Source organism: Strongylocentrotus purpuratus, unplaced genomic scaffold (genome assembly GCF_000002235.5).
Source record: "Strongylocentrotus purpuratus isolate Spur 01 unplaced genomic scaffold, Spur_5.0 spur5_scaffold_20, whole genome shotgun sequence".
Classification (NCBI taxonomy): Eukaryota; Metazoa; Echinodermata; class Echinoidea; order Camarodonta; family Strongylocentrotidae; genus Strongylocentrotus; species Strongylocentrotus purpuratus.
Window position 1 is genome coordinate 14,919,261 of NW_022145606.1, and position 12,945 is coordinate 14,932,205.

Sequence of the window (12,945 nt, forward strand, 5' to 3'; positions counted from 1 at the left end):
ATGCCAACTTTGCCAAATTGGTTGAGTACATGTTATTCTAGCCGAATTTTTGTGAGGCAATATTCTTTTTGTCAATGGCAGTGCTCTTTGTAGAAAATGACTTATCATTTGAAAGAAACCATGGTATTATGCCTGAGCAATGGAGAACCTGTGATAAAGGTCAGATTTCAGAAAAACGCAACATTCCTTATACATTTGTCTTTATTCATTCGTTTCAATGACTTCTTCAAGACAGACTTGGCTAAATTCGCTCGCTAATTTTTTTTATTAGTTTGATTTCATATCCGCATAAAAAGTAATATACAAATTAGATACATTACAGAAAGTAAAAAATCAGTATACAATCATATCATAGTATAAATCAATTAAATCATAATACCTTTCAAAAAACACAAAGTTGACATATCATTTCAAGACTAGAGCCTGAACGTGATGGCGGCTTTAGGGAAGAAACCTATATTATCGAATAAAAAAATAAAAAATAATGTACACTTTTAAGATGATATAGCTATGGAACACTCGTCGTCCTCCCCCCGCCCCCTGTTTGCGTTAAGACTTGCCCTTGGTTCGTATATCCCCCCCCCCCCTCCTCCTCTGACGCTGAGGCGCAGATACGCCACTGTAAACTGCAGGAGAATGCTCCCCAGTGAAATTGAAGATGTTCTCTGAAATTGGAAAATCATAAGTGAGACCATTGTCCGAGGTGTTAATACAAAAATTATACTTCGGTAAGTTATGTGTAACTGGAAAGATGCCTTTGCGATATCCATATTATTGGTCTGATTTATTTATATGGTTTTACTAAATGCCTCGGCATGCAAACATGTAATTTCATTCATATATCTCAACAACTCTACATATTAAAATGTTTAAACTACACTTGTGACGTCAACATTTTCCAACTATATTGTGTCAAACTCCTCTAAATTCCCGACCCCCTATGTTCCAATACAGACATCCAGTTTCCTGTTCCCAAACTCCAATGCTCCAATAGTGAGACCCATTTCCCCTGTACTCATTACCTCCTATGCTTCAGTACTATGTCTCCATACCTCAATATTACAGAAGTTCGATTTTGTTTATTATACTATGCAGCAATACTTCTTTAAATTCCCGCACTCCTATGTTCCAATCCCATGTCCCATTACCCATACATTACACCAAAATCCACATGCTCAAATACTCTATAGCAAAACATATACATAACAAACATATACATAACAAACCCTAAATTTTAGTCCCGTGTCCCGGAACTACAACGCTCCACTATCCCTAATTTCATTTCTTACCCATTCTTTCTAAAGCTAAGCATGCCCCAATAGCCCTGTAGTATAAGTAAGAAAAAAAGAAGGAAGCATAAAATATTCCTTCACTAAATACCTCTTTTACAATACCCTTTAGTTTCAATACTGTGTCCCGAATCACCTAAATACCCAATACCCATTTATTTCAAATACTATGCCCCAATACCACTACATTACCAAAACAAAACAATACAAAAATAAAATGAGAACACAACTTAGATCCCTTACTATGTAGTAACACCGCTATATTACAAACAAAATTATCGTATATACATCTTAAAGCGTCATTAGAAGGACATATACAGTTTTTAAAAAATGAGCCATCAAGTAGACATGGTCATAAGCAGGACATGTTCGTGTCCTGTTAACGATCGATCATTAAAATTACTGCCCTCTGCGAACTTTTGCAGGCAGAGGAAACTTAATGGCCTCCCAAGAAACAACAGATTAAATCGTTAGTCATTATTTTGATTAGAATAGGGTTTAATTTGCAGGCCCAAAAATGAAAAGGTTAAATTCCAACTGCATTTGAAAGATAATACTTATTTAGAACTTCCCTAAAAAAGGTGGGGCTTGAAAATGTCTTCAAGTGGGAAAATAATGACTATTAGTTGTCAAATCAACTTTAGGGCTATAGAGCCCAAAAGTAATAGTCTTGATTTTCTGACAATTGTACCGAATGGCCATACGTTTTATGCTGCGCAAAGATTTAATCAGTTTAATCTTGGCCATCACAAGAAGTGAGTTATTGATGTAGACAAATGCTCATGTACCCTTTACAACTCTTTTCATGTATGTTATTACCAAAGAAGAAAAAAGCCAGTCAGTCACTCAATAGTGTCTGACAGTGAAGTCTAGCAAGTAAACGGGTTTCCTTGCATAATTTGAATATGAGGACACTGCTAACATTTAAATTTCACAGATAGGACATACATGACATATTAATAATTCCTGCAAAGTTCTACAGAATTTGAGGTTGGCTGCAATAGGGACATAGTACATTTAATAGGGATAGGGTAATATACCAGTTGTTATGATGTCCGGTTAATGTACCATTTAGGGTTATATATAGATGTCCTGGTAATACAACATGAACGGTTATATATACATGTATTACACTAATATGACGCAAGATATTCTTTTTCATAATTTACAAGAATTTTGACAATTCGATATATGTTTTTTCAATTACCAAACACTTATTTCAGATCCTAAATCTTCAAATGCTATGCCCCCCCCCCCAACAACAACAGCCACAAACCCTCGTTGTTCTGACAATGTTCTGACAATACTAGGCCCAAAGAACCTTTGTCTTTTATAAAATGACCTAATATGCTTGTACTCCAATACTAGTTTGCTCGGAAACCCGCATTTCTACACAATCCTTATCCAATCTCTTGTTGAAGCTGCAGCTGCTTTACCGCTATCATCTTTTATTGAATTTAATGCATTCTTCTTTTCCTGCTTTCTTTCATTCCAATTATCGATGGGGATGGGATCAAACTTGCACTGGATGAGTGCACATTTAGGCCTGCATATTACTAAAATGAAAGACAATGCTGGTTTTATGCTTTAGTTAAAACCATAACTAACAAAGGAAGATAGTCTTTGGTCTAAGGTTTCCTTTCAGAGACAAATTTTGAAACCGAACACAAGTAAATACGTAAAAAACGGCCCTTAATACACGATGAATATAGAGCCCGCAAAGTTCAATGCAACGCAGTGTGCACAAGAGGCATTGGATAAATATAATAATAGGGTGGTAATAACAATGAATAATGAATAAAATGATAATAATAATAATAGTGGGAGTATATTGGTTAGTGGGTTCTTGTATGTCTGTCAGACTTGACACACCTGGCGCTCCCCAATTATTACCATGGCTTTAATATATCTCCCAATTTTATGGTGTTCTAGAATTGTAAGGATCAGTTCCCGCCAGTTAACCATTTACTCCACCTTCAGACGGCAGTGGGTCGAATGCGACAACAATAGGATTTATGTCTGGGTAAAAAAGTGCGTGATTTCCGAGGTTGTGTCTGACTCCCTTCCTTAAAGATAAAGGTGAATTCTGGTCATCCGATTGATTTGTAAAAAGAAAAGGTGTGGAATCGATCATAAAAGGTTGATCATGTAGCATGTATTAGTGTGCACTGCAAAGTTCTGGAGTCATCAAAAACATGATAAATTTGGCCCAGTTTTGGTAAAGTAACAAGCACTGCAAACAAAAAGATGTATATGGGACTGCACAAATGGTGTCGGGGTTGGTACACCTTGATTTCATTGTCTTTCTATGCTCATTATTCAGCCAGTATACATTTTCTACCAAAATTGTTTGGCAAATGAATTTTATTTGTAATCTTGAACATTCACTGTAAGTTTCGTTTGATTCTGTGAGAATTCATTTTCTTTTCTTTTTTAAACCACAACTCACCTTTATCTTTAAACGCGGTTAAAGACCGGAAATTAGATTTTTACTGAGTTATGGATCTTAGCATTGTTTCATATCTGGGTTGATCTTCACGGGAGTCCCTTTGTGCTCCTGCTTTGCCATCGACTAGGTTAGTATCATAAATGTGACCAATACTATTTGGATTAGATATACCGGAGTAATAATGCTGGTCTTCGTCCATGTCCATGTAAATAGGGTGTTGCGGTACATGTGGGAGGGGCCCACGTTCCTGTGGCTCTGGAATATTCCCATTATTGACTTGAGGTTGCTTCCTTCGTTTTATATATCTGCATTAATGGTAAACCAAGTTGACTGCGTTAAACAAAGGTCAAGCAAATCCAATCATGCTTAAAGGAGAGGATATACAGAGTGTCAAGAGTTTTAAGTACCTTGGTACAATAATTGATAACGAACTCTCATGGAAAGACCAATGCCAATCTCTGTATGCAAAGGCTCAACAACGAATGTACTTCCTAAGAAAACTGAATTCGTTCCATGTAGACAGAACCATTTTGATGTTATTCTACAAGTCAGTAATAGAAAGTTTTTTAGTTGTGCGGTTTGGTACGGTGGGTGCAGAAAGGATAACCTTAAGAAACTGCAGAGAATATCCAATCATGCTAGCAAAATGACTGGCGAAGTGACAGATCTGAAACAGGAATGCGTGTGTACAATACTGAAACAGGTATCCCAGATTTTGGAAAATGCTAACCACCCCCTTCATCACTGCTATACCCTAATGCGATCGGGGAATCGGTACAGATCAATGAAGGCTCGAACCTCACGATTCCTTAATTCCTTTGTCCCGCTTTCCATTCGTAAATACAATGAACAACTCCAGTCAATTTGAATAAGCCTGTATCTTGCCACTTCGCTAGTCATCAATTTGCATTGTACCCTTTCCTTTCCTTTCCTTTTCAACCGAATGTACCAGTATCACGAGCAAATAAATAAGTAATACCCTATGATGCCATATGTTATTCGAAGTTGTAGTTATATACCGTTTAATTTATGAAGGAAAGAAAGAAGAAAGGATTCAGCTATAAAACCGTGACAAAGAATGATACATGCAATAAATACTGTTGATAATGATGATGATAATAATAATAATAATAATAGTAACAATAATAATTATGATAACGATAATAATGATGATGATAATAATGATAAAAATAATAATAATAAAATATAACAACAATACTACTTCCAAATTCTACGCAATCGTACATTTTCAATAGTGTTGGAAGTCCATTTATTTATCTATTCTACTTTTCTTATATAATTCCACTATGTAAAAACGACTTAATGTTTTCATATGAATTTGTCATTGTACATGTTTCCATATGAATTTGTCATTGTACATGTTTCCATATGAATTTGTAATTTGTCATTGTACATTTGCTACTGTATATTATCTATTTGTGTATATTATTTTCTATTGTATATTGTTCATGTGCCTATGTAACGCCAACAAATGAATTTCCAAATGGACCAATAAAATTAATCTGAATCTGAATCTGAATCTGAATGTTTTAACTTCTTAAACATGGGGATAATCAAATCATACACGTGCAAAGAGAAATCCAAACTTTGAAATGAGTTTATTTGTATGGAAGCAGAAAACAAAAGAGATATAATAGAGGAATTTGAAATAAATCAGTTAAATGATCAAGAGTTAAGAATGTTTGAAATATGAAATCACTCCATCTGAGCGAATCTCAGTTCTTTTCTACTTTCTTTCAAATCTGGATTCGATTATTTTTAAGCTTTAATGTTCCTTTTCGTATATGCTAGTATCAGGATTGTTCTAACGATGAAAATAACAGTAATGCTAATGATTATATTACGAGTATTAATACCATTTGTTGTTGTTATTAAAAAGAATACAAGAGGTTTCCTTTGAAAAAAGTGTTATCATTCGGGAATATCATGGAATATAGGTTCATCCACTTCACTCAAATTCCGAGGGTTGGTGGTTCGAATGCCTGCATGCCTCTTTCGTGTTTTTACAAGGATGCGATAGGATGCGGAAGTCACTGGAGTTTGCTCAGCATTGTGAGCCACTGTGAAATGGCGTCTGCCTAAAATGCTCCCCAAAGAATGGAGATTGTGCATTCATTGTATGCTGACTGAATTCAAAACGGGGGTAATAATATATCTGTAAAGTACTTAGAGACATCTTTGATGTCTTCAACGTTTTATAAAGCCAGATTTGTTGTTATCATCATCATCATCACTATCTTTATTATGATTAATATAAGTATCATCATCATTATCTTAATAAACAGCAAAGTCCTGGACCCCGTGCATAAGATTTACCATTGATGGTAACTTTGCCCTCAATGACAACTACCATGGTAACTGGGCTCAACAGCCAATCGAAACCAAGGTTTCCATGGTAGTTACCATTGATGGCAAAGTTACCATCAATGGTTAGTTGTGTGCAACGGGGCCCAGGTTTTTTTTTCGTGTGATCCGGAATTTCAGTATTGGTGCTAAATATCTACGATTGTGAAATTATCTTACGCAAATACACAGAACGCGGTGAGCACCAGAACAGCCAAGATGATCACACCGGAAGCGATACCGATCCATCGACCTGTATGGTTCATTGCTGATTCTTGAAAAAAGAGCAAATTTATATGGAAAAATAAGAAATGATTTCTGACTCGATTTCGCTAAAAATCTTATTCATATGGAAATGTGTAAAGGGGCCGGACTGCAAATATGTGGCCTGATAGTTTATCAAGATTCTTTTTCAAATAGCTCTGGTCATATTTCGAATATGATAGCGACTGAAGACCATTCATTATCAGGTTAAATGATACTTCAAACTTGCATGCCAAAAATTTACAGTAATGCGAATGAATGATTTGTCAGTTTTACCAGATCTCACCTATCCGATAATTTGTGTCACGTGAGATCTCAAAAACAAAATCACCATTTTGTAAAGATTACAATGATATCTTACGCCTTACTTATGTCCTTAAGATTAGTCTTGGGACAGATTTCGTTCAAAAAAGCAATTATTAAAAGTGATTTCGTAACACATTTATTTTGATGCTAGTGGACACTTGGAGCTCAATAATCGTCATCAATTTTCCTTCTTCTATTTCTTCTTCTTCCACTCCATATCTTCTTCTTCTTCTTCTTCTTGACTTCTTTCTTTACTTTCACTTTCAGTGATCATTATGAATCTTTTGTGTTTTAAAGATCGACTTTTCAAATCCTGTCGATGAAATCTTTTGTCAGGGAATGAATATTCACTGGGGATAAAATCATTATGTCTCCTTTGTCACAAATACTATTGAATGAAGGAGGGCTCTTCTTTACGAAAGCTTAATCTTGCAGCAAAAATACGACTAGTCTTGTTTAACTCGCCAAAGCGCCAATTTAAGACGAGAAGGCGACTTGTTAAAAAGTAAAAAACTCGCCAATTGTTCGCCTTCTTTATTTTAAAGTGACTTAATAACATTGTTGAAGGTTAATGAAAAAAACAATGCTTAATTTTTGTATAAAATGTTACTTGCTATATTCCTTCTACTGTACTAACCCTCAAACATGCAAAAAATCCTGAACAAATTCTCAAACCACAAAGATATCTATGGTTTTCTTTGAAGGCGTCGATGTATGACATCCTCTAATAGTGATTAACAGTAAATTCTCCCAACCATTTTTGAATTTTCCCAACCGTTTTTCCATGAAAAAAAAGACATAAAACAGGCTATAAAAAAATCTGTCACACTTAAATGTCTGGAATGGAATGTAGAGCCATTTTATTGCTTTGTGACGATTTATATTTACCTAAAATGAAATTAAATAGTAATAATATAGTTGGGAGAATTAAGGAATCGATCAGATTAGTGTTTCCCAATTTGTACCATGAATAATGGTCCGTTTTCACTCAAATGTTCAGATTATCTTTAATTATACATCTAGCATTGAAGGCACTACCTTAGTACCACTATCTCTCATCTGAACAATGTTACCAAGTCCCTTTAAGTAAATACGGCGAGAAGATTAGTTTTACTTTGAACCAAGGCGCCTTTTTTATGTAAAGATGACGAGAAGGCGACTTAAAGAGTAATAAACAGTCATCTTCTCGCCTTCTAGTCACAAACAAAGCGCATTCGAGATCGCCTTCTCGTTGCACGTTTAAGCTTCCATATATCTTACATACCAAACTAGAACATACTCACCTGGGCACTTCAGATCTTCTGTAGCATCCCAGTACCCCGAAGAAGCATTACATATCCAAGTCGTGCTTGCATTCCCATCGTTAATGCATGTGATGATGATTTGCTCACCAGGAGTATAGAGATCTTTGGGATCTTCGATGTGACTCTCTTCAGATTCAATCGGTAAGGCGCATGTGATAGCTGTGTAGGACGTATTGAAGTATGAATTTAATGTAATCTTCTACGATTTCGGGTGGAATACTGGAACAGTCGGTTGTAGTAAAATTTCGCTGGTGTTTTGAAATTAGGTAGCATAGACCTAGACCCACCATCTGTGTATGTTTATTTCATTGCAATTGACTTTAAGAAAGAGTATAATTTTAAGGACGAACAGTCTTTACCCTACTTTATACACTGACTGTGTATCTACAAAAAGCAGTGAAATAGATTTTCTTCTTCTTCTTCTTCTTCTTTATCTTCATCTCCTTCATCATCTTCTTCCTCTGCTTCGTCTTTGATAACACTCGTACTTGTAACTCGTTGGAAATATTGTTAACATGTTTAATAATTACCTGTGTCGCAGTCTTTACCAGTGAATCCAGTCACACAATCGCACTCATAGTTAGATACACCTAACGGATGGCATGTTCCGAACGAGCAAGGCTCAGCAGAACATGAGTCAACTGAAAGATAATTGCCAGAGTTTATTATTATTCTTGAGTCAAAGTACGACATATTTGCATGCAGGAACCAGTTTCCTTCTACGCCCAGGCATGACTTTTCCTTTGTTTTTCTGATAAAATTTCATTTATATACCTTTTAACAATTTGCCTGGCGATTAAATAAATCAAAATAAAAGTCAATAAAAAAATGCTTGGTATTTTTATGTAAAAGGAGAACGGGCATTTTCTTCTTATTCTTATACTTTTTCTTCTTCTCATCCTCGCATTTTCCAAAGAAAATTTTAGTATTTTTTTTCTTAATTGAATGATATTCTCACCTACGACGTGGAATCCGGAGGGTTGAGCAATGAAGCTGACAGATGAGTACAGACCAGGCCATGTTTGATTGTCAGGCTCCTCTACCCCTACTCCCTTTAGCACCCAATCGCTCCACATCACCGTACTCTTGTACACTATCACACCAAACGGATGAAAGGCACCGTGGGTACTATCAAGGAGAATCTTCCTCCCACCACCATCAAGGTCGCAGGATTCAATCTTGTCGAGACGAGCATCACACCAAATCAACCGATTCCCTATTTCAAAGAAAAGAGGGAACATGCATTGTTGCCTATGAAGTTGGAATAATATTTAATTATAATAATATTTAATTTTTATATAGCGCTTAATACAAATGTCTCTAAGCGCTTTACACATATACTATTACCCCTGTCATTGGATTCAGTGCTTGTCCGCACACACTGTGTGCACAACCTCCACTCCCTGGGGAGCATACCAGCCAGGCGTTACTTGACGCTCAAAACCTGTTTGACCAACAATGACGGCCGCATCCTATCGGGAAACCCATTTAACACCTGGGTGGAGAGTAGCAAGTGCAGGTTAATATATTGCCAAAGGATATTAGTGCCGTGTTGAGATTTGAACACTCAACCTTCACATCTCCAGTCGTGCGCTTTAAACTACTCGACCAATGATTTTATTCTTGATAAATATAGTTCATACCTTCTTAGAAATATATTTGATCAAGATGTGACGTGGTCGAGTGGCTATGTCACCGGACTGTGGATCAAAAGGTCCGCGGTTCAAGTCCCGCCGCGGCACTAATGTCCTTTGGCAAGACATTGAACTACATTTGCCACTGTCCACCCAGGTATTAAATGTGTACCCGGTAGGATGCAAAACTTAATGTGGTTAGATGAGCAAGTGTTCGCTTGTAAAAATGACGCCTGGCAGGAATGCTCCCCAGGGAGTGGAGAATGTGCATACATTGTGTGCGAGTAAGCCCGAATCCGATGACCGGGGTTATATATATTTGTAGAGCGCTTTGAGGGGCCTTGCTGTCCTAAAATGCGCTATATAAGAACGAACTATTATTAATACTATAGATTGATCAATAACGTTCTGAAAAGTTTTTTAAAAAATCTATAATACCTATAATCAAATTGTCACAAACCTTTTTATTTGTAATTCCATATAAGGAGGGATAATATAGCCTGCACGTGGAGACTTTATTTCAGGATTCATTAATGATTTCATGAAGCCTTGGGTCAAGCATGAAAACCAGTCACAGAAAATATTTAAAAACCGAGTACAGGCAGATTTTTGAAACCGGCGGATAACGCGCCATGATTACATTGCCCTTATTGTTTAGTGCGTGGCGATTAGGGCATTTCAGAATCTTCCATATGATAGTCAACCTGCTGTTTAAATACATTATACAGATTTTTAAAACATTTGAAGTTTATGGCTATGCTTGTCATTTAGAAGGTATCTTTTCATGACTAATCAATAATAACACACATTGACACATAAGACTCTTTTCTAATTTGTGGGCTTGCAGTTCTTGTTATATGTTCAGCTAAGAGTTATTTAAGATTTCGATACTACCACTGATAATCAGTTATGGTAATTAAACCGTGTCAACGAGTTTTAGACTACCTTGCATATCGTAAGTGATACCGTTTGGCCATCCGATGTCTGTATCCAGAATCATCTGACGTCCAGAACCATCCCGATTAGACATCTCAATCTTGGGTGTACTCCCCCAGTCCGTCCAATAGAGCTTCCTGTATTGAAAGGTAATCCAGCCTTTGTAATGAGTTCATGGTATGAACGCAGAGAAAATCAAAGAAACTCAATGTGAAAGACTTGAAATAAATTGGACCGATTAATAAGAAAGTTATGATTTTTAAATTATTAGAATACTTATAATAATTCTATGCCAATCAAAATTCGGTCAGTTGGTTATGATGCACGGCCAATAAGCCTCCCGTTATTGCTGAAATTGCTGAAATTGCTGAAATCGGTACATACAAAATAATATTATTATACAGATCCGCTAAAGAAAAAAGTTCCTCCTAAGTATTTCATTTTTTTTTTTTAGATTGACATTTTTGCCACTTTGTGTATGATGGGACAAATGGAAACGTATACTACGTTGCCTGGATCTTACTCGTTTAACCATTTTTAATTCCCCATACGAATAGAGATTTTTTTTTTTTTTTAAATCAAAACTTTCTTATTTGTAGAAAAATGATCCATGAAATTAAAGGACGGAATATACCAGCAAAAAGGGTTTCCGCTTCTCTTCTTTTGCCCCTGCCCCCCCCCCCGGCTCTCTTTTCCTCCAAGACATTTCATTCTTAATTAAGTAATATTGATCAAATACTTTCCAACATGGAAAGAGCGAAAAATATTAGACGATGTCAAACCTGTTTTCTGGAACAATCATAATTGCCCTCGGCATATCTACATCGTTTATCAATACTCGCTGGTTCGATCCGTCAAACTGGATGGATTCGATGGTTTTGAAGTCCGTATCTGTCCAGAAAATAGTTTCGTTGTCGCTATCCACGAAAAGACCGTCAGGAACTGCGTTAAATTTGAAGGAGATTTTTAAACTTAGAACAATCCCCCCCCCCCCCTCACAAAAAAATAAATATATATATGTAAAAAATATGAAGAAAAAATTATGGAAAAAAAATCCAATATCTACCATGATTATTTATTTTTGTTTTTGTTCAAGTAGGAGCATTTGTTGAAGAATGTAATCATAAACACACCACTCGAACAGACAAACACGCACACATTTTATATGTACACGTGAATCACTAAACTTGCGGTGGAATAGGTACTTGAGCCCCTTAAAGGTAATGCACATTTTTGGGAGATTTTGAAAATTGGAGTGATAGCAGTTCTTTAAAATATCGATATATTTTGATGCCCCTGTGGATGTATTATAAGTACTAGAAAATTTAGCCCTAAAACACTTCGGCTTTCGAGAAAATGAATAATCCATAATTTACCGGTGCCCCCGCTTTATTTTAAATATTTTAAATAGCGCCCAAGGCCATTCCATAATAGCTGCAACCATGAAAATCTCAGAGTTCTGATATGTAATTTCCAAACGAGAATAGCAAATCGGTCGATTGTAATAGAAAACAAAAGTTGTTTTGAAGCTAAAGTATTAAATATCAGTCTTAGGAGGACGTTCTGCAACATAAAGATTTTATTGTTTACAATTTCATCACTTTAGACTCGATTTCAGCCGCGACAACGATTATTGAATATTGTAAAATCGCATATGCTTCTAACATGTTCATATGAACCAAATTCATGACCCCATACCAAAACTTTGTATTACCCTCTATAACCGATATATTGCTTAAACGTTAGAAACACAAACCTCCAAGCCCTTGAACGACTATTCTTTGACTGGACCCATCGATTTGAGCAGCACTTAACGTCTTTCTTTCCACGTCTGTCCAATACACTTCCTTTGCTATGACGTCATACCCCACTGCAACTGGCTTTTGTACAAAGAGAAACGGGAGCTGCCTGAAATTCAGATTGTTCGTGTGTGCAACATAAATTGCCCCTCCACTTAGGTCTGTCAGAAACATCAGAGAATCTGCCAAGAAGTAAAAAAAAAAAAAAAAGGTTACGCATGAAAGGTCAGTTCGAATCGTTACGGAATGACATTTAAATAACCAATGTTCACTTTCAACTTTTAATTTTAAATAAATTTTACCAGGTCAACCAAAGTTTCCTTTAAACATATTGGAGTCTTCGACACCAGGTCACTCAAAGTTTCCTTTAAACATACTGGAGTCTTCGACTGGATCGCAGTTCGTTTCATCCGACTGATAGAGGCATTATATTTTATTGTTTTTATTGTTTTATTTAATTTCTAACTATAATTTATTTTGATATATTTTGATCCTAAAAAAACACCTAAACATATTGGAGTCTTCGACACCAGGTCACCCAAAGTTTCCTTTAAACATACTGGAGTCTTCGATTGGATCGCAGTTCGTTTCATCCGACTG

General features: G+C 36.1%; 1 protein-coding gene across 1 annotated transcript; it reads right to left on the bottom strand.

Annotated features, from left to right (window-relative positions):
- Nucleotides 1-3,775: 3,775 nt before the first annotated feature.
- Nucleotides 3,776-12,524, bottom strand: LOC105437197 (low-density lipoprotein receptor-related protein 4-like). Its single transcript, XM_030992827.1, has 8 exons — nt 12,303-12,524; nt 11,329-11,488; nt 10,556-10,683; nt 8,935-9,192; nt 8,507-8,617; nt 7,956-8,135; nt 6,283-6,376; nt 3,776-4,043 (listed from the first exon to the last, which is right to left on the bottom strand). Exons 1-8 carry the CDS (start codon nt 12,517-12,519, stop codon nt 3,779-3,781), a joined length of 1,413 nt encoding a protein of 470 aa, XP_030848687.1. The 5' UTR covers nt 12,520-12,524; the 3' UTR covers nt 3,776-3,778.
- Nucleotides 12,525-12,945: the final 421 nt, after the last annotated feature.